Source organism: Myotis yumanensis, unplaced genomic scaffold, assembly GCF_028538775.1.
Source record: "Myotis yumanensis isolate MYYU_CA2020_CCGP unplaced genomic scaffold, mMyoYum1.0.hap1 SCAF_16, whole genome shotgun sequence".
In the NCBI taxonomy this organism is placed as follows: domain Eukaryota; kingdom Metazoa; phylum Chordata; class Mammalia; order Chiroptera; family Vespertilionidae; genus Myotis; species Myotis yumanensis.
In genome coordinates, this window is record NW_027223767.1 from 29,296,399 (window position 1) to 29,323,253 (window position 26,855).

The window sequence follows — 26,855 nt, forward strand, 5'->3', positions numbered from 1 at the left end:
GAATGGACTGACTATTCTTGGGGGGGAAAGGGGAATGGGAGATTCGGGAAGAGACTGGACAAAAATCATGCACCTATGGATGAACTCAGTGGGTGGGGAGTGAGGGTGGAGGGTGGGGTGGGAGCTGGAAGGAGGGGAGTTATGGGGGGAAAAAAGAGGAACAAATGTAATAATCTGAACAATAAAGATTTATATAATAAAAAAAAAAAAAAGAGTAAAATATCTAGGAATAAATTTAACCAAGGAATTGAAAAAACTGTATGTGAAAAACTACAAAATATTGCTGAAAGAAATTAAAGAAGTCCTAAATAACTAGAAAGACATCCCATATTCATGGATTAAAAAATTTAATATTGTTAAAATGGCAATACTACCAAAAGCAATCTACAGAATCAATGCAATTCCTATCAAAATCACAATGGTGCTTTTTTCAGAAGTAGAAAAACCCCATCTAAAATTCAAAAATAATCACAAGGTACCCTAAATAACCAAAACTATCTTGAATTTCCTGATTTCAATTTACGACAAAGCCATAGTAATCAAAACAGGTTTGCACTGGCATGAAGACTGAAAGAGAGACCAATAGAGAGCCCAGAAATAAGTACTAAAAAAAAAAATATTGTATAATTGGGTTTATATTAGGTACTTAACTAGTCACATTCGAAGAAACTTAAAGAATGGTGGTTACTAAGGGTTGGGAGAGAAGGTAATGGATAGAAGTAATGAAAGCAGGCAACCTTGTCTTTTTCCTGATCTTAAGGGGAAAGTTGAGGTACCATTACTAAAATTCAAGACTGAACAAACCAAGTGTTGGCATTAATATGGAATTAGCACTCTCATACATATCAGCAAGAACATAAAAGGATAAAGTCTGATAATATGTTAGAAGACAGTCTGACAATATGTTAAACAGTCCCTCCATTCCTGATTATTTACCCAAGAGAAATGAAAACTGAAGTTCATTCAAACACTTGTATATAAATGCTCATAGCTCTATGTAAATGCCAAAAACTAGAAGCAACCCATGTATCCATCAACAAGTGAATGTGTACAGTATGGTGACTATATGTTAATAATAATGTTATTATTAACATATAACCATAATAACTATGGTTAATAGTATGGTTAATAATATGTACTACATATTTGTAAATTGCTAAGAGAATAGATCTTAAGAGTCCTCATCATAAGAAAAAAAAATTTTGTAACTATGTATAGTGATGGATGTTAACTAGTTAGTGTAGTCATCATTTTGCAATATATACAAATACATACAAATGTTGAATGTAGAAATATGTTGCACATCTGAAACTAATATGTTTTATTTATTTTTATTTTTTTAAATATATTTTATTGATATTTTACAGAGTGGAAGGGAGAGGGATAGAGAGTTAGAAACATCGATGAGAGAGAAACACCAACCAGCTGCCTCCTGCACACCTCCTATTGGGGATGTGCCTGCAACCAAGATACATGCCCCTGACCGGAATCGAACCTGGGACCCCTCAGTCCGCAGGCCGACGCTCTATCCACTGAGCCAGACCAGTTTGGCATGTTTTAAATGTCAATTATACCTCATTTAAAACAATAAAACATGTGAACGGATAAACAAATTAGGGCATATGCATACAATACAATGCTATTACTGCGCAGTAAAAAGGAACACTATACACTTGACATAGGTAAATATCAAAATAATTTTGCTGAATAAAAAAAAAACAGATACATAAGAGTATATATTATAAGATCCCATTTGTAAAAAATTCCAGAAAATCCGCACATATCTATAGTGGCAGAAAGCAGATCAATGGTTGTCTGGAAACCAGATAAGCAGGAGACATTACTCAGAGATACAAAGAAACTGGGGGATTGCAGATATTTTCACTATCTTGACCATGGTGATGGTTTCTGAGGTATATACATTTGTCAAAACTTATCAAACTGTACACTTTAAATTTGTGTAGTTTATTGTATGTAAATTATACCCGATTTTAAAAGTGTGCAAAACTTAAGACAAAACAAAGTCAATAATTGTAGGCAAACATAAAGAGCTACTTATGCTGAAAATCAAGAAGGGATAAAAAAGAGAGAGAAAGAGAATTATGGGGACAAAAAAAGGGGGCAGAAAACAAAAAAAATTTTAAAAAACACACAAAAATACAGGTAGTAAGAGAGAATCAACTAAGTGTAGCTAGAAAATTGAAGATCTAGTCTGAAAACATAGCCAAACAAGTATAAACTCTCCCTCCTCTGGGTCTCACAACATTTTGTTAGTGTCTCTTTACGATGGTACACAAAGTCCATTCTCTATATTAGATTTAAGTTCCTTCAGGGCAGGCACTTTGTCATTTATCTTCATATCCCTCAACCTCAAACACAATGCAGGCCAGCCCTTTGTAAGTACTTGTTAAATGTGCAATGATTTAATAATGTAAATATATTAGAATTTTATTGGATTTTGGTTTCCAGACATTTCATGGCAGTTATCATTTGATGACTATTCATCTCCACAGTACTAAGCAACATACACTGATGGTCTCCCTATTAAGGAACATTCATTGAAGACATTTTTTTAAAAGGACACAAAATCTAAAATGAAAAGATAAAGGAAATGGTTAATTTTTACCACTTTATTTACCAATATATCCTACATATGCTAAATGAAGTGGAAAGAAAAGTACAGCTTACCCTGATACAGCTGAAACAACAAAGCTTGGAGCAATGAGGACACAGGCGTGCATCCCGCAATTTCTCCATACAGATGAAACATCGAAAAACCTCAGCAATGCTCTGAAAATAATAAAAGATGTAAGGTCCACCAGGTTAGGCTACTGAATCAAGAGTAAAAAGCATGATTAAAGTAATTTGCTTATTTACATTTATTTTAGGCTGATAACATCTCAGTTTTAAGTTTATTCCCTATCAGGACTTGTTAGCCGAGATCGAGTACCTCCGAACATCTAAGCTTCACAATGGTCCTATTCTAAGGAAAGGATATGAAATGCACAAATATTTTTACTGAACATTAATTATAATGGCAAGGATCTGGCTGGTCCAAATATTAATTACCACAGTTAACATAGATTACATTAGTCACTACAAATATTTCTTCGATTATTTAATGATACAGAAAAAATGCTTATGTTTAACAGTAAGGGGAAAAAAAGGCAAACTACACGGTTAAAGGAACAATATGAACTTTTTACTTCCTCTGCAATTTCACAAGGAGGATGAATTGCTATGATAAGTTTTTAAGAGACACATATCCTAAAAGCAGTGCACTTTGACCAATGCCCTGGATAGGTAGCTCAGCTGGTTGGAGTGTCATCCTGATTGGCCAAGATTGTGGGTTCAGTCTGGTCAGGGGACTTACAAGAATCAACCAATGGATGTATGAGTAAGTGGAACAATCACTAAAGCCCTGGCCGGTGTGGCTCGGCTGAGCTTCCTCCCACGCACCAAAGGGTCTCGGGTTTGATTCATGGTCAGGGCACATGCCCAGTTGCAGGCTAGACCCCCAGCACAGAGCAAGCCGCAGCTGATGGATGTATCTCTCTCAAATGATGTTCCTCCCTCTCTCCCCTTCCTTCCCCTCTCTCTCTCAAACCAATAAAAACATATTTTTTTAAAAAATCAATAAAAACATCCTCAGGTGAGGATTAAAAACAATTTTTTTTTATTTACTTAAAGAAACTAACTCAGAATCCAGAAATCGGAATTTCTGCCCTGATACTGCAACCAAGTAGCTACTTACTTGAACCTGAGAGTCTAACCCTATTGAGAATTTTAGTGGCAGTTCTCCCAATGCTTTGGGAAGAAAAAAAAGATCACGTACATTGGGAGAAATAGTATTATCTTGGCAACAAGCCTCATATGAATCAATTTAGGAAGTAACTAACAAGAAAAACAGCTATAATTAAATGTAGGTTATTAGATATTTTAAGTTCATTTTTATAGGGCAGGAGAATGAAAACTCTCATAAAACCAAGGTCAAGTTACCAAGCCTTTAAAATACTTCCACATGCGAGTCTAATCATGACCGCAAGCCCGAAGAACCTGTGCGGTGCAGATGCTGGCGTGGAGGGGAGGGAGGTGGGGGCGACAACACCATCGGGTGAACTAGTTTAAAGAGCCCTGTCACATCGCTGCCCTTACTAAGAACGAAGCAAGGATTCAGTGTTTTAGTATTTCGACAATTAATACAGTGTTTGACAATTACTACACAATTATGTTCAATAGCCCATCTTTTTTAAAATTGTCCCTGGCCTTTATGTAAATACGCCAACAGTTTTAAATCAGAGCTTACAAGTGCCAGGTATAATAAAAAATAAGGTTGTTCTGGCAAACTACAGCCAAATCAGATAATCAGAGAATATGCTCATTCAACCGAGGAAGGGCAGAAGTCTACAAAAATGTACCGCTAGGAAGAAAGGTTATTCACTCGGAGGGAGATGTGGATCCGCGCAGAAATCACAAGCACTGGTGGCGAGCGTCAGGACACGTCCCTGTAATGAATCTGCAGTTTTGCTCTGCACAGGCTGCAGTCTGCAAAAGCCCCGCGGGGATGAGTGCCGGGCGGAGACAACCTGAACACGCCAAGATGCGCACCACCTGCCTGCGGGAGCGGCCGGAGCACGGGCACCAGGGGCTGCAGCACCCGCCGCCGTCCTTCGCCCCTGGCCCGCCTCTCCGCGGCGGCGGCGGCGGCGTCCCCACCGGAGAGGACTCGGGAAAGGCGACCCGCTTAAAAAACACTCAGCGGGCAGCATGGGGGACACGAACCACCAACCTCCTCAAACCTCCTCACCTCTACACTCTGTTCATCCATTGCCTCCGACTCGCGGCGGGGCCTACAGCGACCCGCGGAGTCCGTGGTCTGACCTCTTAGGCGCCGGCCCGAGGTCGCCAGTTGAAACTGCCGCGGCGAACCGCCCCGCGCCCACCTCAGGAGGCTCCAACGACCGCCCCGCGAGCGCGCCCCATCGCTTCAGGTTCCGCGCCAGCTACCCCCACTTCGCCATTTTATCCGCGTGCCCGCCCTAGAGAGCAGCAGGAGGGCGAGAAGTGGCCGCAGATCCTCCCTCCCGGCTCAGCCGCCCAACGGGGACCGCGAGACGCCGGCGGGCGGGCGGGCGGGCGCGCGCGCGTGTCGAACCGCTACCGAAGCCTGGCGCCTCAGGTCTCCAGCGAAGCCGGCGCTGCGGGGAATTCACAAACACCTACGGTAACCAGGGCAGCTGGAGGCGCGGCGGCGCAGAAAGGCGCTCGCGCGCATGCGCGCAGGACGCAGCATTAGAGGAGCGGAGCCGAGAGGCGGGCACCTAGTTCCCGCGGTGCGGAGGCGCACACGAGATTTGGCGGCTCCCTGCGACAAGGTAGCTTGCCTTCGACCCCAGGATAAGGCAGGCAGTGGCAGGGCCCCGCCCCTTCAGGGGTGGGCGTTGCCCCACCGATCTCAAAACTTGCGCGCGAACGAGCAGAGCCACCTGGAGTGCATGCGAAAAACCTAAACTGCAAAGCCACACCCCTTGGTATTTAGACTCTGATTCTAGGGTAGAGCCCCACTAAATCCGTATTGTCAACAACCTCTCTCGGTGATTTTGGCTGCAGGCGGTGTATGGCCCGCCCTTTGCAAAACCGTGGTACGGAGGTTACCTGGCTAGTGATTTTTTTCTTTGGGAGGAAGCCGAGACTCAGGTTTTTAAGATTTCCGCTCCACCTGAAGCGTAGCTCCAGACCAGCCGTGGGCAAACTACGGCCCACGGAATGAATAAAAAAACAAACAAAAGACCGTACCCTTTTGTGTAATGATGTTTATTTTGAATTTATATTAGTTCACACAAACACTCCATCCATGCTTTTGTTCCGGCCCTCCGGTCCAGTTTAAGAACCCATTGTGGCCCTCGAGTCAAAAAGTTTGCCCACCCTTGCTCCAGACTGTGAAGCCTAGAGCGGTATAGTTTCTCATTTCAGGGCTGGGAGAACGGGACCACACGTTATGTAGACGTAAGACCCACACCACACCTGCATTTTTTGCCACGTGAGGTGCGCGGTTGCCATGAGACTACAAAATGCAAAGCGGTATCAGCTGTATTCAGCTTTCCACAATTCTGTACCGTAGTTTAAAAATGGCAGGAGTTGAAGGTATGAGTCAGGTGGCGTGCATCAAATTCTTTTTTTTTTTAAATATATTTTATTGAATTTTTACAGAGAGGAAGGGAGAGGGATAGAGAGTTAGAATCATCAATGTGAGAGAAACATTGATCAGCTGCCTCCTGCACACTCCCTACTGGGGATATGCCCGCAACCAAGGTACATGCCCTTGACCGGAATCGAACCTGGGACCCTTGAGTCCGCAGACCGACGCTCTATCCACTGAGCCAAACCAGTTAGGGCTCAAATTCTTGATTTGAATTTAATTTTTTCTTTCTAGTTTGTTGCAAACAACTATTACACTTAGCCCAACCTAGAATACACGTGTAGAGAATCAACAATAACCTAGAAAGTTATTGACTATTAAAGCATTTGGATTTTATTATAATTAGTGGGCATCAACTTTATGTGTCAAAAATTATTAATGTACAGGAACTTTATTAATATTAATTGCCTGAGCACTGAAAAAAATGAATATCTGTTACTAAAATGTAACTGTAAATTAAAGGATGAGGGCTTTCTGTTCTTGACATATTCAAACTGGACAGGACAATTTTAACTGGAGCTACTCTCCTAACCCTGTTTGTCAGTTATTGTAAGTTGGCCAATGGACATACATGATCATAACAAATCCTTAAAATTATATTAAAGTATAATTCTATAACCTACAGACCTAACATTTGATGTATTTTTCCTAGTCGTTTCAATGCCTCGTTTTTATTACATATATGGAACTATCATTTATTGAAGGATTACTAAATATCCTTCAATATTTATCCTTCAAAACCAAACAACATTTCATTGTGCTTCCCACCATGCAGGCACAGAGAAGTTAAGTGATTTGCTCAGGGTAAAACAGCTGGAATTTAAAACCTGCTATTTACATCTCAGATATGATGTCAAAGCCCAATTTTAACTTCAGAACAGCAATATCTGCTTCCATTCCCCCATTCAGCATTTCCCTGAACATTAACAGTAATAATTTATAGGCAACTCTGACCTCCTATTGCATAGATACATCATGATTTACTTTCCTGTTTGCCTGCTATCAGCCAGATGTGTATGTATTACTATTGTAAATAATCCTGTGATTAACATTTATACCAAGATCTGTCCTGTAATTTGGACAATTACGTTATTGTCAAGTTATTTAAAAATAAATAGGGAAATACATACAAACACACAAAACTAGCAAGCAGCAGTTGGCAGTACTCTTCTGATTTCAATTTCTTAGCTTTCATATAGAATAAACAAGTACAATGATATAGGCTGGAGGAGAACAAAGGCTGTACTGAAATACAACAGGGGAGAGTCACAGGAGATGTGACAACAGAAGCAAAGCTAAGAGGGAAATCGTCAGATGTTATGCTGTGGAAGAATGAAGGTAGCCTTTAAAATGGAAAAGGTTGACTCCGCTTCCCACCTACTCCAAAGTATCCAGAAGGAGTTTCTGAAGAGATTATGTCAATTATCCTACATTTGGCAAATCGGCCAAATGGCGGAATGACCAGTCGCTATGATGCACACTGACCACCAGGAGGCAGATGCTCAACGCAGGGGCTGCCCTCTGGTGGTCAATGCGCATCCACAGGGGGAGCACCGCTCAGCCACAAGCCAGGCTGACTGCTGGTGAGCGGCCCTAAGCTGTCAGTCAGACATCCCCTGAGGCTCCTGGACTGTGAAAGGGCACAGGCCGGGATGAGGGAAACCCCCGTCCCCCAGTGCACGAATGTTGTGCACCGGGCCTCTAGTAGAAATAAAGTTGCTATATATCCTATTTTTTAAAGAATTTTTTAAAGCAATCAAAGGACTACATCTTATCAAAAGAAATAGCTCAGTAGAGAACAAAATGATGAAAATATTGATTTCAAATATTTTTCTAAAAAGAAATACAATAAAGACAACCTAAAACAGCATTTGAAAGCAGAACTCATGTTGCTCAACATTAGCAAGCAAAAGGAATAGGACAAAAATAAAAGAGGCTGTCACAGAGAAATCAGTTTATTACAAAGGTTAGGTTTTATGGGACACTATAGGTCACTTAGCAATCTCACTGATAATGTGACCAAATCTTCAATTAAAATTTTCAAAAATAGAAAATTATATACATATATAATATATAATACAAATATTTTTTCCATCTTTAATTTCCAATGTACACTCATTCACATTTGACTGATAGTACATAATCATATGATAGGACATCTTTGTTATCCTGATTATACAAAAACAGATGCAAAATAGTGTTAAGACTTTCTTGCCTGAAATTGCAAAACTAAGTGTGCGTATACTTAAATCCTTTTCCCATTCCATCCTTTTGACTGAAATTTATTCATATCTGTCCTTATATTTCCCTCTTGTGAAAGGCATCACTATCCAGTCACCCAGGCCAAATTTTCCCTTTCACCATACCCCACCTCTAGTTACCATATGCTAACAAGACATCTTCCTAAATCTCTCTGGAATTGATCTCTTCTCCACCAGAGTTCCCTTTTGCAAGTCCATTTCTTCATAAATCTGACATGTGAGATTTTAATTGCTGTACTGCAGTTTTCTCTTCTTCAGTCAGTGGTGACAGCTAGGAAACAAATAATAAAGTCTTTTTTTCCAAAACCTTTAAAAGCTTCAACTATAATTTTAACAAAAATACCTTTAAAGACTGTTAATTTAATTAACTTCTTATAATATATATTAACTTCATATATATATATAATCTCAGAGAGGAAGAGAGAGGGAGAAACATCAATGATGAGAAAGAATCATTGACTGGTTGCCTCCTGCACATCCCCCACTGGGAATCGAGCCCACAACTGGGAATCGAACCATAACCTCCTTGTGCCCTGACTGGGAATCGAACCATAACTTCCTGTTTATAGATCGATGCTCAACCACTGAGCCATGCCGACCAGGCTAGTTAACTTCTTTATCACAACAATAAATGTTTCCATAAACTCATACCATGTATATGATACAAATTTCAGAAAGCAGGAGAAAAAATGCATTAATTGGCTACCTATATACAAAGTGCTTTGATGTTTGAGCTTCCAAAGAACTTGCAATTAAGTTGAAGAAACAGCCCTAGCTGGTTTGGTTCAGTGGATAGAGCTTCAGCCTGCGACTGAAGGGTCCTGGGTTCGATTCCAGTCAAGGGCACATGCCCAGGTTAGGGGCTCAATCCTCAGTAGGGGTCATGCAAGAGGCAGCTGATCAATGATTCTCTCTCATCATTGATGTTTCTGTCTCTCTCCCTCTCCCTTCCTCTCTAAAATCAATAAAAATATATTTAAAATTTTTTTTAAAGTTGAAGAAACAAGACCAAGATGTCAAACAATTTAAAGACTATAATTGGACAGAACCAAAGAAGTCAAGTCTGAATGCTGTATGTAAAAGTATTTTGATAAAGAAAGTAAACAAAAATAATCGGGAAGTTTCCTCAGAAGTAGAAACTTGGGCTAAATTTTGAACGATAATTAAGATATTTTTAGCTGCAAGTAAAAGAAACACATTTCAAAATGGGTAAGTAATACAAGTTATTATTATTGCAAAATAAATAGAACAGACTTTAGGGCTGGTCTGTTCATCAGATAAAGACTCAGTTTTTCCCATCTCACAGCTCTGATATTCTTAATGGTAGCTTTATCTTTAAGAGGTGATGCTAGGCATCACCTTTATACAAAATGTTTATACAAAAAAAGTTTTCACCCTGGCTGGTTTGGCTCAGTGGATAGAGCATCAGCTTGCGAACTGAAGGGTCCCAGGTTCGATTCCAGTCAAGGGCACATGCCCAGGTTACAGGCTCTATCCCCAGTAGGGGGTGTGCAGGAGGCAGCTGATCAGTGATTCTCTCTCATCATTGATATTTCTCTCTCTCCCTCTTCCTTCCTCTTTGAAATCAATAAAAATATTTTTTTTAAAAAAAAGAAAGAAAAGTTTTCTCTTGCCAAGGCTCTCTCATTAGTGAGGAAACTCTTCCTCATTTCCCACTTCCAGACTCCCTCTTCACATGTCAGTTGGGTTACAAACCCATTCCTGAATTAAGTTTACTTAAAGGAAATCCATTCCCACTGTCTATCAGGCACACACTGAAGCTGAGGATAGTGCCAGCTTTATTTACCTCAGGCATGAGGCTGTGAGGGACAGCACACATCTCAAGAAAATCAGTACTCTGTAAGGCAGGAAGGAAGAACATAGATGCTGAGAAACAACCAGCGAACAGTATGCAACATGTCAATTGAAAGCATTACCTCCAGGTCTGTTTGCTTTTGTAGTTCTTGTATCATGGTCATAGTCTTATTGAAAGTAGCACAAATGCGGCTCTTAATCTCTTTCTGCTCATCAGCAATTGGCTTAAAGCGTGCCTGCAAAGTTTGATATCGGGACTTTATTGCTGACAATTCCTGTAAGAGTGTAACTGGATTTTTCTATATCAGGAAAAAAATTAATATATATTAAATTGTGGAAGTGAAAAATTAAGCTTCTTTTTATAATTAAAATTTATGCAACACATTTTACCGTCCATTTAATCAAACACTGTATTTTATTATACAATTGTGTGACAAGGATGGGAAAGGGGAAGAAAGAAGTAAGACCTAGATTCTATTCTAAAGAAATTTAAAGCCTAGGTGCAGAAGTACAGCATAGGGAATATAGTCAATAATAGTGTAATAATAGTGTAACCCGTATGGTGTCAGGTGGGTACTAGAATTAACGGGGGGAATCACTTCGTAAATTATATAATTGTCTAATCACTATGCTATACACTTGAAACTAATATAAAATAACACTGAAATATCAACTATAGTAAAAAAATAAATTAAAAAAAATAAAGCCTATGTACAGAAATAGCTCACAAAAAAAGCAACATTAAACAGCAAATAAGGTCATTTTAGATACATATTTGATGCATAGTTCACAACAATTAATTACATAATATTTCTAAAATACAATTCTAAATACTATTCAGAAGATGATTAAAGGAACTATATTAATTTGTCATTAAGGAATAAGACAACTTGAAGCCACTTATAAATTCTTAAACATACTGCCATGAGGCTTAAGTATGTATAAATACTAATTCATTGATTTCACTTTGTAAAATTCATGTCAGCTCAAGCAACTGTATTTATAAAGGGTGTCCCAAAATTCACGCAAGATTTGAATTTAATGGTGCTCGCTATCGCGACATGATAATCCAGTTTTTTGTGCCTAAATTGCAAGATATGGATGTGGACGACATGTGGTTTCAACAAGACAGTGCCACATGCCATACAGCCCGAGAAACAATTCAATTACTGCACGAGTCATTTCCTGGTCATGTAATTTCCCGTTTTGGTGATCAGAATTGGCTGCCCAGATCATGCGATTTAACGCCATTGGACTTTTTTCTTCGGGGTTTTTTGAAGTCTAAGGTTTATGCCAACAAGCCCATGACCACCCACACCTTGAAGGAGGAAATTGAGCGCTGTATCAAGGAAATTCAGCCACATTTATGCAAAACGGTCATGGAAAATTTCAAAAAAAGAGTGCGTATGTGCCAGCAAAGCCGTGGAGGCCATTTACCCGATATGCTATTCCATACATAACCCTATACCGTATACTTTATGAATTAATAAAAAATTTACAATTTTTAATTATAAACCTGTGTTTTCTATCAAAATTACTTGCGTGAATTTTGGGACACCCTTAAATTACATTGGTTTTTCAAATTCTTTTTAAAATATAGCCACTATTCCATAAAAGACATTTTTTACTGTATTTTTCCAGTTTTCCTACTGGAGATCTTTTACCCAATACAATGTCCAGTATCTAGAAACATGGTAGAAAATCTACCCCTAAGGGTGAGAGGGGATGTATAATGAGTAGATACTCCTAAAGGCATCTTAATATATATTTGATGCTATTTATTATTTCTTTGACCATATCAAATATACTAAGTATTCTTTTTTTCATAGTGTCTATCTTCTGTTCCTTTCCTACTTGTAATGGCCATGCCATAGGTCTTGATCACTCTCTGCAGAATTATTTTATCAGTCTTTTTTTTGTAGTATATTTTCTATTTATTAAACTTTTATACAGTCGTTCGGTCACAACAGTCACTTAGGCTTTTATATAGATAGATAGACTGTTCTAGAGGTATCTATATTCTCTCACAATTTCAAAGGCTTCCACAATGGTTCGTATCTCCTGACTCAATAATTCTTTTATAAGGGTTAAAAAAATAAAATAGCCACAAATTTCCTTGACCATGGGTACAATAATATGCTGTGACCAAGTTTCCAACATAAAAAGATTTTAAGATTCTATGAGTTCAGTACTTAATACTGTAATTATTATAATCACTATTAGAAATACTATCAGAAAATCTTTTGATAAAATATTCTGTTGAAAAGACATTGATTTTGCAGATTACCTCGCCTGCTGAATCAGGATGATTAGTCTTGATTTCATATTCCAGCCTGCATTGAATGTAATCCAGATCAGAATCAGCTTTCTGGAACTAAAAATCAGCATAAATCATTATTCTGTGAACCAAAAGTCATATTAATAAACATTATCCTGCAACTATTCTTTATTTTCTCTTTATATTTTTTAGTATTTTAATAATGTGATATACAACTCATTTTGAAAATATGGAAATAAAAAGGTATAAAAAAAACCCTAAATGGCCTATAATAACCAGGCTATATTAAAAATTTCTTAAACTAGTTAACATTTTGAAAATCATTTCTCTCTGCATGTGTCTTAGATTTTGAGCCAAAATTAAAATACCAAGAAGCCACCACCATCATATATTAATACAGTAACTAACAATGTCTTCAAGAACTCCCTAGGGTCACTGACACCCTCATCAGATGGGCAGTGGTTTTTCCTCTCTCGTAGGAAATGAGGTTTCAAGTTAAAACACAGAACAAATTTATTTTCAGGGATTCTCACAGTTTCCATTATCTGCAACCCTATTAACCAAAAAACTAAAATTAATGCTACACAGACCAAAATTAGAGAGCTTAAAGTCACAAATTATACAAGGAAAACTACATACTAGTATGCCACAAAAGTAGCCGTCTGAATAGACCCAATTTATTGAACGTAGGTCCTAGGATAGAACCATCATCTGTAGTACACCTCTCAGGGAAAAAAAAAAGGGAAAGCTACCACAGACCTAAATATGTGTATGTACATACAGAAAAGCTGGAAAGGATATCTAACATAAAAAGGAGTTTAATGCTCGCGTCAGCAGCACATATACTAAAACTAGGAGCCCAGAGCACAATTCGAAATCGCAGGACGCCGCCCACCCTCGAGTCGCCGGTCCAGCCCTGCCTCACTCCCGGGGCCCAGCAGCAGCTGCAGCCGCTGCCAGTCTGGCCCTACCTCCCTCTCCAGCCCTTGAAGCAGCCACGGCCACTGCTGATCAGACCCTCCCCCTGCCGCCCAGCCCCCGACGCTGCAGCGCAACCTCCTCCTGTTTGGTAGACCCATTACGGTGTCCCGGTTAATTAGCATATTTCTCTATTATATATACAGATTGGAACAATACAAAGAAGATTAGCATGGCCCCGGCACAAAGATGACAAGCAAATTCGTGAATGATTCCATATTTAAAAAAAAAGAAAAAGTGGTTTATATCTGAATGTGTTTAATTTATAAATTATTCTTAGCTTTTTGAAATTCCGCATCTTTTATATTACTTTAAAGCAGGTACTGCCTTGAATTTATCAAGGAAACATCTATGAGTTTACTATGAAAGGCAAAACATGATTTCCATAGGGAAATTGCCTAGCCTACAGCGTAGGAGACTGCTTTGGGGATAGAATTTGGACCTTATTATACACTTAAGCTCTGAACTAAAGATTGGTTCTTAAAATTTTGAACCCGTAGTCGGAAGAGTAAAAGCCAAAAAAACCCACTGTAAAAGTAGTTCTCAGGTCTAATGAGAAACAGTCTGCAGATATTTCATTACACAAAAGGTAGATTAAGGCCTCTACTTTGGAATATAAAGTAAGATAAAATGGCTCTCAGAAGTTCAAATGCTTTCTAAGATCAGGAACTGTCATCATTGAACAAAATTTCAGAAAGAGATATACTAAAATTTCATCACCAATTGCTCTCATCATTGACCTAAATTTGAATGGAAAATTTCGCAATTACCAAAGTTCTATCTTTATAACCAAAAATTTGCCGAAACCGGTTTGGCTCAGTGGATAGAGCGTCGGCCTGCGGACTGAAAGGTCCCAGGTTCGATTCCGGTCAAGGGCATGTACCTGGGTTGCGGGCACATCCCCAGTAGGAGATGTGCGGGAGGCAGCTGATCGATGTTTCTAACTCTCTATCTCTCTCCCTTCCTCTCTGTAAAAAATCAATAAAATATATTTAAAAAAAATAAAATAAAAAAAAATAACCAAAAATTTTTGGAGTGGAAATAAAAGGAGAGAGGAAAGCCAGTTTTTGCTTTTAAATTTTTTCCAAAAATCTCTTAACAGCAAAGGAGTTGCTATGAGCCTAAAAAACAAACAAACAAAAAATGTAGACATTGTTACTTTAAAAAATTTTTTAAGTGTTTTCCAAAAAATAGAGGCTTTTTGTAATCTTTGTCCTACCCTATATAAGCAGCTGGCTTATGGGGGGCTGCAGAGCAGATTTTGTGGATGACCTGCTGCTCTCCCATACTGCCGGCAGTATTGGAATAAATGCTCATATATGATTCAACCCTGTCTCTGCGCTTAATTGGCTCAAGTAGTGGCAGGCAGCAGGGACCCATTGATTGTTTGGTTACAAGGGCACATGCCTGGATCCCCAGTGTGGGGCATGCAGGAGGCAGCTGATCAATGATTCTCTTTCATCATTGATGTTTCTATCTCTCTCCCTCTCCCTTCCTCTCTGAAATCAATAAAAAATATATATATTTTTAAAATCCAAAAAAAAGAGAGAGGCTTTTCATGTCTTATATACTGGTACTTGTTAGATTAGATGCCAAAAGTAAATTAATTGATAATAAGACTTTATAAGCATACTAATAATTACTATATATGTATAGGTATGTATAAAGAAATTACTGCTGGCATAATTTCCCATATTAGAATATGTAGGGGATTATCTTTTCCTTTATATAAACAGAGTGCACAAACCTATATAACATGTGGATGGAGAGGATGGGGAGGGGGATAAAGGAGAGGGCAAATCAAATTAAACAAAGGCTCTAAGCATTCAAGTACTGAATTGGTTTAATTACTGAAATAGACCACAATTTCATAGCTTTATATATAACACAAGGTTTTACATGACATTCTAAAGCATAATTTTAAATAAAAGTTTTTAAAACAAATTACCACAGAATTCTTAACATTATGGCATTTGTGGCTTTAGGGTTACTTTAAAACAATCTCTAATCTGGAAGCCCTGAATTGTTTATGAACCAGAAACTCTTAGGCCTATGAGGAGTTCTTTAAAATTATTTTATTGATTGATTTTTATCAGAAACTCTTTAGAGAGATTTGTTATTCCACTTATTTATGCATTCACTGACTGATGCTTGTATGTTTCTTGACTGGGGATTGAACCCACATCCTTGGCATATCAGGACAATGCTCAACCAAATGAATTACCTAGCCAGGACCAGGACCTATGTGTTTTTTGTTTTGTTTTTTAAATATATATGCATATGTATTTATTTCAGAGAGGAAAGGAGAGGGAGACAGAAACATAAATGATGATAGAGAATCACTGATGGGCTGCCTCCTGCATGCCCCTCACCGGGGGATGGAGCCTGCAATCTGGGCATGTGCCCTGACCAGAAATGAACCATGACCTCCTGGTTCATAGCTTGACACTCAACCACTGAGCCACAACGGTTGGGCCCTATGTGTGTGTTTTTAACTCAACATTTTAGTTCTGCTTAAAGTTTAATTAGCATAATCCCATATTCCATTTAACAATGTCTTCTTGTTAAAAGAGTAGTTTCAGCTATGACTTCCTGTAATACCTGGAGGTCCACAATATGTTAAAATCCATCAAACATGCACTAGCTGGTTTGGCTCAGTGGATAGAGCATCAGACTGCGGACCGAAGGGTCCCAAGTTCGATTCCAGTCAAGGGCAAATGCCTGGGTTGCGGGCTCGATCCCCAGTTGGGGGTGGGCAGGAGGCAGCCAATCAATGATTCTCTCTCATCATTGATGTTTCTATCTCTCCCTCTTCCTTCCTCTCTGAAATCAATAAAAATATATTTAAAAGTAAAATAAAATCCATCAAATAGTAACAAAAAGAAGTGGTTCCTGCTTTTGAGTAACTTATAGATTAATAAGAAATGGCAGAGTGTGCTTCCAATCAATGGTTTGATAGAATCAGCTAAATTTTCATCCACTTTGCAAGCCAATTTTTAAACACAGGTATCAGTAAGAATTAAATTATATAAATTTACAAAGCAATAAATTTATTGAAAACATCTACTCAAAAATCATAACTTCAGTTATTTTATTATATTTTACTATTATCTATGCTCTTGAGGTCTATCATATCTGTATAGTGGAAAATACATTCAATAACATCATGGTGGAAGCTTAAAATTGGTCAGGATGGAACTATTTACACCAGGAAAATTGGCAAATGCTAAAAGTCTGGGCTTTCTACTTTCAAAAGGTTGTTTTTGTTTTGTTTTTTTAATTCTCATGCCCTTTTTAAGTAATGTGTACACAGTTCCAGTGGAAAATCCTTGAGAAAATAAATAGAATTATAAACAGACTTTAAAACACAGAAAAACCAAAAAAATTAAAAGTAGAATTACCATATGATCCAGCAATTATATTTCTAGGTATATACTCAAAAGAATTGAAAGCAGGGATACAGATATTTGTATACTTGTTTATAAAAACATTACTCATAATAGACAAAAGGTGGAAGCAACTCAAGTGTCCATTAATAGATGAAGAGACAAAATGTGGCACATAAATACAACGGGGCATGCAGGAAGCAACTGATTAATCATTCTCTCTCATCACTGATGCTTCTATCTCTCTCTCCCTCTCCCTTCCTCTCTGAAATCAATAAAAATATATTTTAAAAATAAAAAAAGCTTATCTAAATTAATGGAAAAAAAAATTGAAAGAGGCCTCAGGGAATGAAATGAAGTATAAATGTCTGAGCAGGAACTATCTAGGAAAGGTTTTTAAACTACTAAAGCCAGTATCCCTGGTCATCCTGAATCCAAACTAGGAGATAAATTAAGCCACTAAAGAAATCTGTTTTCCTCAAGATTTTAGTTCTATCTCTGAGTAGAATGTACCTTTTCCTTTGTTAACCGGGATTTCTAAGTCTTCATAATAAATATGGTATCTGTATATATAAAAGGCTAAGTGACCAACCGTACTTCTGTCTGACCATCTGACCGACCAGCTGGTACATATGATGCACACTGGCAATTTAAAAATAAACGTTGACTTGCACATGTACAAAACATATAAAGCTCTTGCTGGCACCAATCGCACCTGTGTGTTTTGATCTGTCATTGTTGATAGTGAATTTGGTTGACACTTCTATTACACAGAAAGGGTGAACAGCGATATTAAAGTATTTTTTCTAATTAATTTCCTTTCAATGTTCACGAATCTGTGCACCGAGCCACTACTTATATAATAAAGGAGAAATCTTTATTTATAAAGTTAACTTCTACCCCCTCCCATTCATCCAATGTAAACATTTATTTGCCTCTAGTGTCTATGTGCTGGGCTAACAGACTTTTATATATGAGACAAATACTACATATATTTGTTCAAAGACACAGCACCCTGTACTTTTCTTCATATTTATTTTTTTGTGATTTATTTCTCTCCAGCTTATTTATATATTTAACTTTGCTTACCACAGTTCCTCATACAATAGGTAAAAGAAGTCCTAGCTGGTAATTATTTGATCAATAAATAGACAAAGCATTACAATCTAATGTATCCTGCTTACAATTGTATGAAAACACATTCTGAAGGAATTTGAGGTAGGGCTGCCACATAATATACAGGAGACCCAGTTAAATTTGAATCTCAAATAAACAATGAAAAAACTAGTATAAATATCTCCCATGCACTATTTGGACATAATTATACTAAAAGTCATATATTGCTTATCTGAAATTCAAATTTAACTGGGCATCTTGTATTTTTATTTACAAACTAGAGGCCCGATGCACAAAATTCGTGCAAGAGTAGGCCTCACTTCCCCCGGCTGCTGGCACCAGCTTCCCTCTGGCACTCGTGACCCAGGCTTGCTTCCCTCCACTGCCTGCAACACCCAAGACCTGGGCTGGCGTCCCTCTGGCCGCCCGCAGGCACCTGGGACCCAGGCTTCCCTCTGGCCCCAGCTTTGTCCACTGTCCAGAAGGACATCCAGTATAATTAGCATATTACCCTTTTATTATTATAGATAAGCCTAGTAACACTAAATTGAGGGATCGCAATGTTATCAAACTTGGGGCCAGAAAGAGAAGTTGCACAGAAGCATATCTTTACATGCTTTATCTTTAGTCCCTCATTAAGAGTCAGGACAAACAATGTTTCCTTTACTTATGAGATATTTCCATATAACTAGACTATACTGCTAAGAATGGATTAGCCAATGTATTTGTACGTGAATTGAGTAAGTTTAGAAATTCAAACAACAGCCTAGATTAAACCAACATCCTTCAAAAATGATGCCAAGAAACTCAGTGGTTTAAAAACAATCATTTATTCTCAATAAATGATTTGACTAGGTGCTCTAGGCTGGGCTGAGTTTGGTAGCTCTGCTTCTCACTGCAGTTCTGTATTGTTTGGTAAGACGTTGCTCCAGGTATGTCATCCTCCTTGAATCAGAAGATATATATTTTTTAATTTTTTAAAATATATTTTTATTGATCTCAGAGAGGAAGGGAGAGAGAGAGCTAGAAACATAAATGATGAGAAAGAATCATTGATCGCCTGCCTCCTGCATGCCACACACTGGGGATTGAGAGCCTGCAACGTGGGCATATGCCCTCACCAGGAATCAAACCATGACCTCCTGGTTCATAAGTCGATGCTCAACCACTGAGCCACACCAACTAGGGTTAGTTGGACATTTTTAATGGCAAATATCATCAATCATAAAAGCTACAGTAATTACAATAGGCTGATACAGTATAATGAAACAAAATACAGTTCAAAAATAAGTAAATCTACCCATACATGCTCAATTGATCTGCTACAAAGGAGCTAAGGTAATCCACTGGGGAAATTATACTCCTTTTAAGAAATGGGCTAAAACCGGTTTGGCTCAGTGGATAGAGCGTCGGCCTGCGGACTGAAAGGTCCCGGGTTCGATTCCGGTCAGGGGCATGTGCCTGGGTTGCGGGCAAGTCCCCAGTGGGAGATGTGCAGGAGGCAGCTGATCGATGTTTCTCTCTCATCGATGTTTCTAGCTCTCTATCTCTCTCCCTTCCTCTCTGTGGAAAATCAATAAAATATATTTTTTAAAAAAGGAAAGAAATGGTACCAAAACAAGGGGATACCCATATGCAAAAATAAAGACCCTCCACACTTATCTGATACCATATACGAAAATTAACTCAAAATGAACAGAGATCTCAATATAAAAACTAACACTATAAATCTTCTAGAAGAAAACATAGAAGTATTTGTGACCTTGAATTAGGCAAATATTTCTTAGAACACAGCAAGTATAAACCATAGAAGAATAAAACATAAATTGGACTAAATAAAAAAATTTTTTGATAATCTTCGCCCAAGGATATTTTTTTCCCATTGATTTTTTAGAGAGAGTGGAAGGAACAGGGAGAAACTGAGAAAGAGAAACATCAATGTGAGAGAAACACATTGACTGGTTGCCTCCCACACCAGCCCTGACCAGGGCCTGGGATCGAGCCTGCAACCAAGGTACGCCCCCTTGATCAGAATTGAACCCAGGACACTTCAGTCCATGGGCAGACACTCCAACCACTAAGCCAAACTGGCTAGGGTTGCATCAAAAAATTTTAAGTGAGAAGGCAAATAACAGAGAAAATTAAAGGATTCATAATGTAATAATAAAAAGATAAACAACTCAATTTAAATATAGGCAAAGATTTGACACTTCACTAAAGAAGATATATCAACTGCAAATAAGCAAGTGAAAATATATTAAATATCATTAGCCACTGAGGAAATGCAAATTGAAATTATGAGATATAACTACACATCTATGAGAATGGCTAAAATGAAGAATGACAATACGAAGTGTTGGTGAGGATGTAGAACTGAAATCCTAATACATAGCTTTGGAAGAGATTTCAACAGTTTCTTGTAAGATCAAGCATATATTTATCATGCTACTCAAGAGAAACAAAAACATTATGTTTACACAAAGACTTGTAATACAATCTTTATAACAATTTTATTCATAAATGGGTAAATGCTGGAAACAACCCAAAGTTGATAATGTGATATTCTATACAAAGGAATATTACTCAGTGACAAAAAACGGTCCAACTATTAATACATACAACATGGTCAAATCTCAAAAGCATTATGTTAAGTGTAAGAAACCAGACACACACACACACACACACACATACAAACACACAAAACCAGACACAAAGACTGTATGTTGCATATAAGTACATTTACATGAAATTCTAGAAAAGGCAAGTGGTTGTCAGGGAATTTGGGAAGAAGAGGTTGACTGCAAAAAGGCATAAAGAGGGCATGGTGGTTACATGAGTATACACATTTGTTAAAACTCATCAAATTGTACTCCTAAAATTGGTGAGTTTTAATGTATGTAAACTATATCTTAATAAAACTGATTACAAAAAAATAGTGCTGATTCATACTTTATTATATCTCAATTACAAAGAAAAAACTTTAAATCAAGAATTCTTAAGTTTTAAATTTGAGCACTTACCACACGATGCACAGATTAAGATATAGGAAAAGTTATCATAGGAAATATATAACTGGCATTACTTTAATCACTTACTAATTCATTTTAAAATTCAATTAAATAATACCTGAGATTTGCCAGAGCCAATCAAAATCTGTTACAGAAAGTAGCAAATTATAAAGTACGTACTACTCATTTAGATTAGCCAAAACCACTTTAGCTATAAAAATTATTCTCTTAATGTGTTTCATAATGCAGTGTTTTTAATTAGTTAAAAACTTTTTTTCAAATTATGACTTTTTAAAACACTTTTGGTAATAAAATTTTTTGTAATACAAAAAACGTTTTCAGGAACAAAGATTTTGGTAAATTACTCACAGATATTGAAGATGCAAGGCAAGAATCAAAATTCTGGTGTGCATCCTGCTTTCAGATGCTTTGACAATACTATTGCACTGCTAGTGTCAAGTACAGTAGTGCAATAAAGTCAGAGCATTCGTTAGCAGTAAAGGTAGAAAAGGAACACAAAAGCATCTTGCAAGAGTTGAAGCTTCAGTGAGAAAAGAATTTAAAGAAGAATTGCCATTTTGGACAGAAGACATGCAAAACCTAAGAACATTTTTATCAATGTTAAAAATAAAAAAAAGAATCACACTTAAACATCAAAATGAGGTTGTTTTTTATGACTAACCTATGATTAATATTGAAATATAAACATACATATAGATAAAGTAATTTTGTAAATATGTCCTAAGTTTTACAAAGTTCAAAAATATTTCTGTTCTGCTGAGATATATTGGTTAGCTCCTCCATAGCAATTGATTAACTGCCATGTAAAACAAGTCTTTTGAATACTATCAAAGAAAAAAAAAGTAAAATAATGTTTCCCAATCTCTATATACCCAATCTATCTCTGGAATATGCCCTAATATGCAAACAGACCAAATGGTGAAACAACTGAACAACCAGTCGCTATGATGTGCGCTGACCACAGGGGTGCACGCAGAACATGGCAGGTGTCTGCAGCAGGCGGCAGAGCGTGGAACATGGCGGCATCAGCAGCGGCGGGATGGTGGAGCAGGTGAGTGGGGTGCCAGGCCAAGGTGGGGCACCAGTTACTGTCATAGGCGCGAGTTTCTGGTGGTTACTGAAAATTCTTTGCTCCCGCATCCTTCGGTCCCGCCTGGCGTTCGCACCTGCTGCCAGCACCAGGCACCAGTCCTGATTGCTTGGCTCCATCAGTGGGTGCAAGTGGCAGCTGCCGGACCTAATCACCCCTGAGGGCTTCTCCACCTCCTCCTGCTCCTTAGGGTGATCAGGGCAGCAGCCGCTGCTCACACCCACTTATAGCGCCGGCCCCACTCGCACCCACTGCTGGCACCAGCCCCAATGGCTCCGCACCATCAGCAGGTGCAAGCGGGACCAGCACCATCAGCATGTGGGAACAGTAGTGGCAGGTGCGGGACTGTCAGAAGACAGGGGACCAGGGGCCACAGTGAGAAGAGCCCAGCGGGGACATGGAGGATGGGCCGAACCCACCCCTGTGCCCACCACAGCCTTGAGGCCCACAGTTCCTTTCAAGGTGCACGAATTTGTGCACTGAGCCCTTAGTTTAATCTTTAATACAAAAAGCGCTTACCATCTTAGGGCTTTTTATCTAGTTTACAGACTTCCAGGGAATCAACGTATCCTAAACATGACATCATTAGCCCTACCTAGCTGAATATTATGAAAGGGCATTTTCAATTTTCAGTTAACCCCTAAAACATCAAAACATCTTTCTTAAACTTAAAAATCAAAGAGGCCCAGCTGGTGTAGCTCAGTGGTTGAACATCCACCTATGAACCAGTAGGTATGGTTCCATTCTGGGTCATGGCACATGTCCAGGATTGGGGACTGGATCCCCAGGAGGGTGTGTGCAGGAGGCAGCCAATCAATGATTCTCTCTCATCATTGATATTTCTATCTCCCTCTCTCTCTGAAATCAATAAAAATATATATTTTTAAAAATAAAAAAGAGCCTTATCCGGTTTGGCTCAGTAGATAGAGCATCGGCCTGCGGACTGAAAGGTCCCAGGTTCGATTCTGGTCAAGGGCATGTGCCTTGGTTGCGGGCACATCCCCAGTGGGAGGTGTGCAGGAGGCAGCTGATCGATGTTTCTCTCTCATCGATGTTTCTAACTCTCTATTCCTCTCCCTTCCTCTCTGTAAAAAATCAATAAAATATATTAAAAAATAAATAAAAATCAAAGAGAAAATAATAATGGAATAATGGGCAGAGGGCGGGGGAGAATGGGAGGGTGTCCAAAATGTAAATATTTAAGTATCAGGTTTCCTTGAATGCAAGCCAATTGACATCCTAACTGGTAAGAAATCAATTCAAAAGTCAGATGTAAGCCCAGAAATAGAAATAAGTATCACACTATACTACCTTTTGTGCACAATCAGTGGTACCACAAAAGAAGGACACTAGACAAATAACCCTCATTAAGTGAAGGAAAAAAGTTAGAGAACCCTACAAAAACTTTCCATTATTTTCATTAACCTTCCCTTAAATCAGCGGTTCTCAACCTGTGGGTCGCAACCCCTTTGGCGGTCCAACAACCCTTTCACAGGGGTCGCCTAAGACCATCCTGCATATCAGATATTTACATTACGATTCATAACAGTAGCAACATTACAGTTATGAAGTAGCAACGAAAATAATTTTATGGTTGGGTCACAACATGAGGAACTGTATTTAAAGGGCCAGAAGGTTGAGAACCACTGCCTTAAATGGTCCAGTTCAACTACTTAGTTGGTTTGAGCCTACGAAGAAATGAACAAAATTCAGGACAGCTGGAACGTGTCTTGACCTCAAATTCTGGGCCACATAAATCAGATATTAGAATATTTCAACTAAAAATCAGAGGATTGCATAAAAAATTATTTACCTGGGCAAAGGATCTAAATAGACACTTTTCTAAAAGGACATACAGAAGGCCCAGAGACATACGAAAACACGCTCAAAGTTACTAATCATCCTAGAGATGCAAATCAAAACAACAATGAGATACCATCTCACACCTGTCAGAATGACTATCATCAACAAAGAACAAGTGCTGGTGAGGATGTGGAGAAAAAGGAACCCTCGTGCACTGATGGTGGGAATGCAGACTGGTGCATCCACTGTGGAAGACAGTATGGAGTTTCCTTAAAAAGTTAAAAATGGAACTCCCATTTGACCCAGTAATCCCACTTCTAGGACTATAAACCAAGAAACCAGAAACACCAATCAAAAAGGATATATGCACCCCTATGTTCATAGCAGCACAATTTGCAATAGCTAACATTTGGAAACAACCTAAGTATCCATCAGCAGATGAGTGGATTAAAAAACTGTGGTACATCTACACAATGGAATACTATGCTGCTGTAAAAAAGAAGTAACTTTTACTATTTGCAACAGCATGGATGGAACTGGAGAGCATTATGCTAAGCGAAATAAGTCAGTTGGAGAAAGATAAATATCACATGATCGCACTCATATGTGGGATATAATGATCAACATAATTTGATGAACAAGAATAGATCCAGAGACAAATGGCAGGGAGTGGGGTGGGGGAGGGTTAGAGAGGAACCAAAGGACTTGTATGCATGCCTATTAGCATAACCAATGGACACAGACACTAGGGCGGTGGGGGCTTGCCTGGGCTGGGAATGGGGGGGGGGAGGTCAATTAGGGAAAAGGGGAATAAGACAATAAAAATAAATAAATAAACAAAAGCAAAAAAGAAAAAAAATTATTTACCTTTAGAATCTTAGAAACTAAACTGGTTCACAGATGTAAGGAATTCAAGAAGACTTCCTTTCTTCTCTTCCTTTTTTAAAAGGATTGTTTTAAAAACTACCCCATCATTCAAACATCTAAAAGTTAGAGTCTGGCTACCACATAATTCTCTAAAACCTACTTTTCAAGATGTACACTTAATCATTTTTTCCTTAAAATAAAATATGTTCATTCTATAAAAAAAAAAGTCCTATGAGAATATTGACTCAATATATTGCAAAATCCAGAAAAGGCTTAATTGGCACCTCAAATAAACAGCCAACTTGAGGAGAGAAAAACTGTTAAAAGCAAAAGTAATATCACTTAGCATCTTACAATTAGGCAGAAGTGTGCATAAGGAGGGAATTCAGAATGGGGGAGAAGACCAAGACAATGTAAACATTTATGCCTGTGGATAGAATCAAACTACTAAGAATTCTTTAACATGTTTTTGTGGTTGGGTGTTGTTTTTTTTTTAAAGAGAGTTAATGATAAAGATAACAAAACTTTGAACTAAACGTCCATTATTACTGCTTTGGAAAGCTGCAGAAAATCCTTCTTCTCTGCCATTTCTCTCCCTATCTCCAGCACGACCCCCCCCCCCCCCCCGCCCCCACGGCCCCAAAATTTAAAACTCAAAACACTAGAAGCAACTGAAAGTTCAAATCGAATTTTTATATGAGGCACTACAATTCATTAATACATCTAAGAAAATCAGTTATATCAGAGTCTCACATGTTCTGGGGGATGGGAATAGGGGCGAGGATGGTATTCAGTTTCTTCCAGGATCATTACTTGTGCGAATGGTAAAATGACCCAAGATTCAGCTTGGAGAGGGCAACACAGGTAAAAAAAAAAAAAAGATACCTAAAAAGTAATGACAGGGGAAAGCAAGGAGAGAAGGGGCGCATTGCGGGTGGAAAAGATTTTGGCTTCTCAATCTTATTTTTCTTTAACGGAAAAACCGACGGGAGCTCAAGGATGGGTGTGTCTTCCAAATTGCACGTTTGAAAGGAAGCCAGTCCACTCAAAAAAGCTGGTAATGCAGGTGAGAAAGGAGGACTGAAGACGGGGAACTAAAAAGAGAAGGGAAAAGCGCGGGCGATCAAGCTGGCAGTCCAGGGACGGGAGGGAGAGAATAAAGAGGACAAGTGAGAGGATCCAGAGAAGAAAACTGGGACAGCTCTCCAGCGAGGCGCCCTCGCGCAGGCCAAGCAGCAGAGGGAGTCCTTTCCAATGGTTTGCCCCCGCCCCCAACTTTCACAAATGAATGAAACCCGGAGACTGGAGAGCGGGGTGCCTCCCTGGTCCCAATCCTGCCGGCGCACCGGGAAAGGAGCTCACGGTTCAGGCGCGCATCGCTCCTTCCCCCATCCAAGGGCTGCCTGCCCCCTTAGGGCCAAACAAAAACTCGTCTAGAAGCTTTCTTGGCCTCTAGGAAGTGGAGCGCGCAAGTCTAGCCTCCTTCTCAGGCTTTTCAGCCCGCCGTGGAGGATGCAAACCTGTTCAGCCCTGAAGGGGTTTCCCTCCACCGCACTCGGTTTATCCCCACCCAAACCCACCCTCCATCCCTCTTTTCTGGGTGTGAACGACCTCTCCCCTTCTGGGACGTTTTGGGACCATTCCAGTCTCATCTTTTTGGTAGAAATACAAACGTCTGCACCAGCCACAGGTCCGTAAGGTGCGGAAAGGTGAGGGCAAGGAACAAACAATCCCACTGGCCCCACACCCTCGGCATCTCCCGCCATTTCCCTCACCAGTCTCCCGGATGTAACCCTTCCTCCCCCGCCCCCCTCCCCCCGCGGCGGTTAAAAAACCAGACGGCGGCGACTCCCTTTGGTGCAGGAGGAGGGAACTCGGGTCTAGTCCAGCCTCCGCCGCCCAGGGTTTCCGGCGACTCTGAATCGCTTTCCACTTTGGAGGCCATAGGGGAAAAAATAAACTACCCAGCAGATCTCCTACACTTTACACTCACCATCAATTCCAGCTTATCGACCTCCTCCTCCATGTTGAAT

General features: G+C 39.1%; 2 protein-coding genes and 1 non-coding gene across 14 annotated transcripts in view; 1 reads left to right on the forward strand and 2 right to left on the reverse strand.

Annotated features, from left to right (window-relative positions):
• The window catches only part of TRIM37 (tripartite motif containing 37), a 173,010-nt gene extending 167,786 nt beyond the window's left edge, over positions 1-5,224 (reverse strand). For all 12 annotated transcript variants that reach the window (XR_011468499.1, XM_070395335.1, XM_070395333.1 and 9 more), the window contains exons 1-2: positions 4,808-5,224; positions 2,689-2,790 (exon numbers count right to left, since the gene is read on the reverse strand). Coding sequence is in view for 11 of the 12 variants with exons in the window: in XM_070395335.1 (XP_070251436.1) it covers positions 2,689-2,790; positions 4,808-4,828 (123 nt within the window). In the remaining variant the exon portion in view is untranslated. The remainder of the gene's footprint in view (positions 1-2,688; positions 2,791-4,807) is intronic.
• A 5,222-nt stretch (positions 5,225-10,446) lies between these two features.
• On the reverse strand, positions 10,447-26,767 carry SKA2 (spindle and kinetochore associated complex subunit 2). Its single transcript, XM_070393071.1, has 4 exons — positions 26,647-26,767; positions 18,429-18,435; positions 12,563-12,649; positions 10,447-10,574 (listed from the first exon to the last, which is right to left on the reverse strand). Exons 1-4 carry the CDS (start codon positions 26,765-26,767, stop codon positions 10,535-10,537), a joined length of 255 nt encoding a protein of 84 aa, XP_070249172.1. The 3' UTR covers positions 10,447-10,534.
• LOC138995193 (U6 spliceosomal RNA) lies at positions 13,649-13,755 on the forward strand. Its single transcript, XR_011468527.1, has one exon. It is a non-coding gene; the product is annotated as a U6 spliceosomal RNA (small nuclear RNA).
• Positions 26,768-26,855: the final 88 nt, after the last annotated feature.

Bases quoted from the DNA above. Each gene is read 5' to 3' on its own strand.
- SKA2 (XM_070393071.1), bottom strand. From the start codon at position 26,767: ATGGCCTCCAAAGTGGAAAGCGATTCAGAGTCGCCGGAAACCCTGGGC. The intron at 10,575-12,562 runs GTAATCTGCAAA...TTCCTGATATAG, and splicing joins ATCCTGATTCAGCAGGCGAG to AAAAATCCAGTTACACTCTT.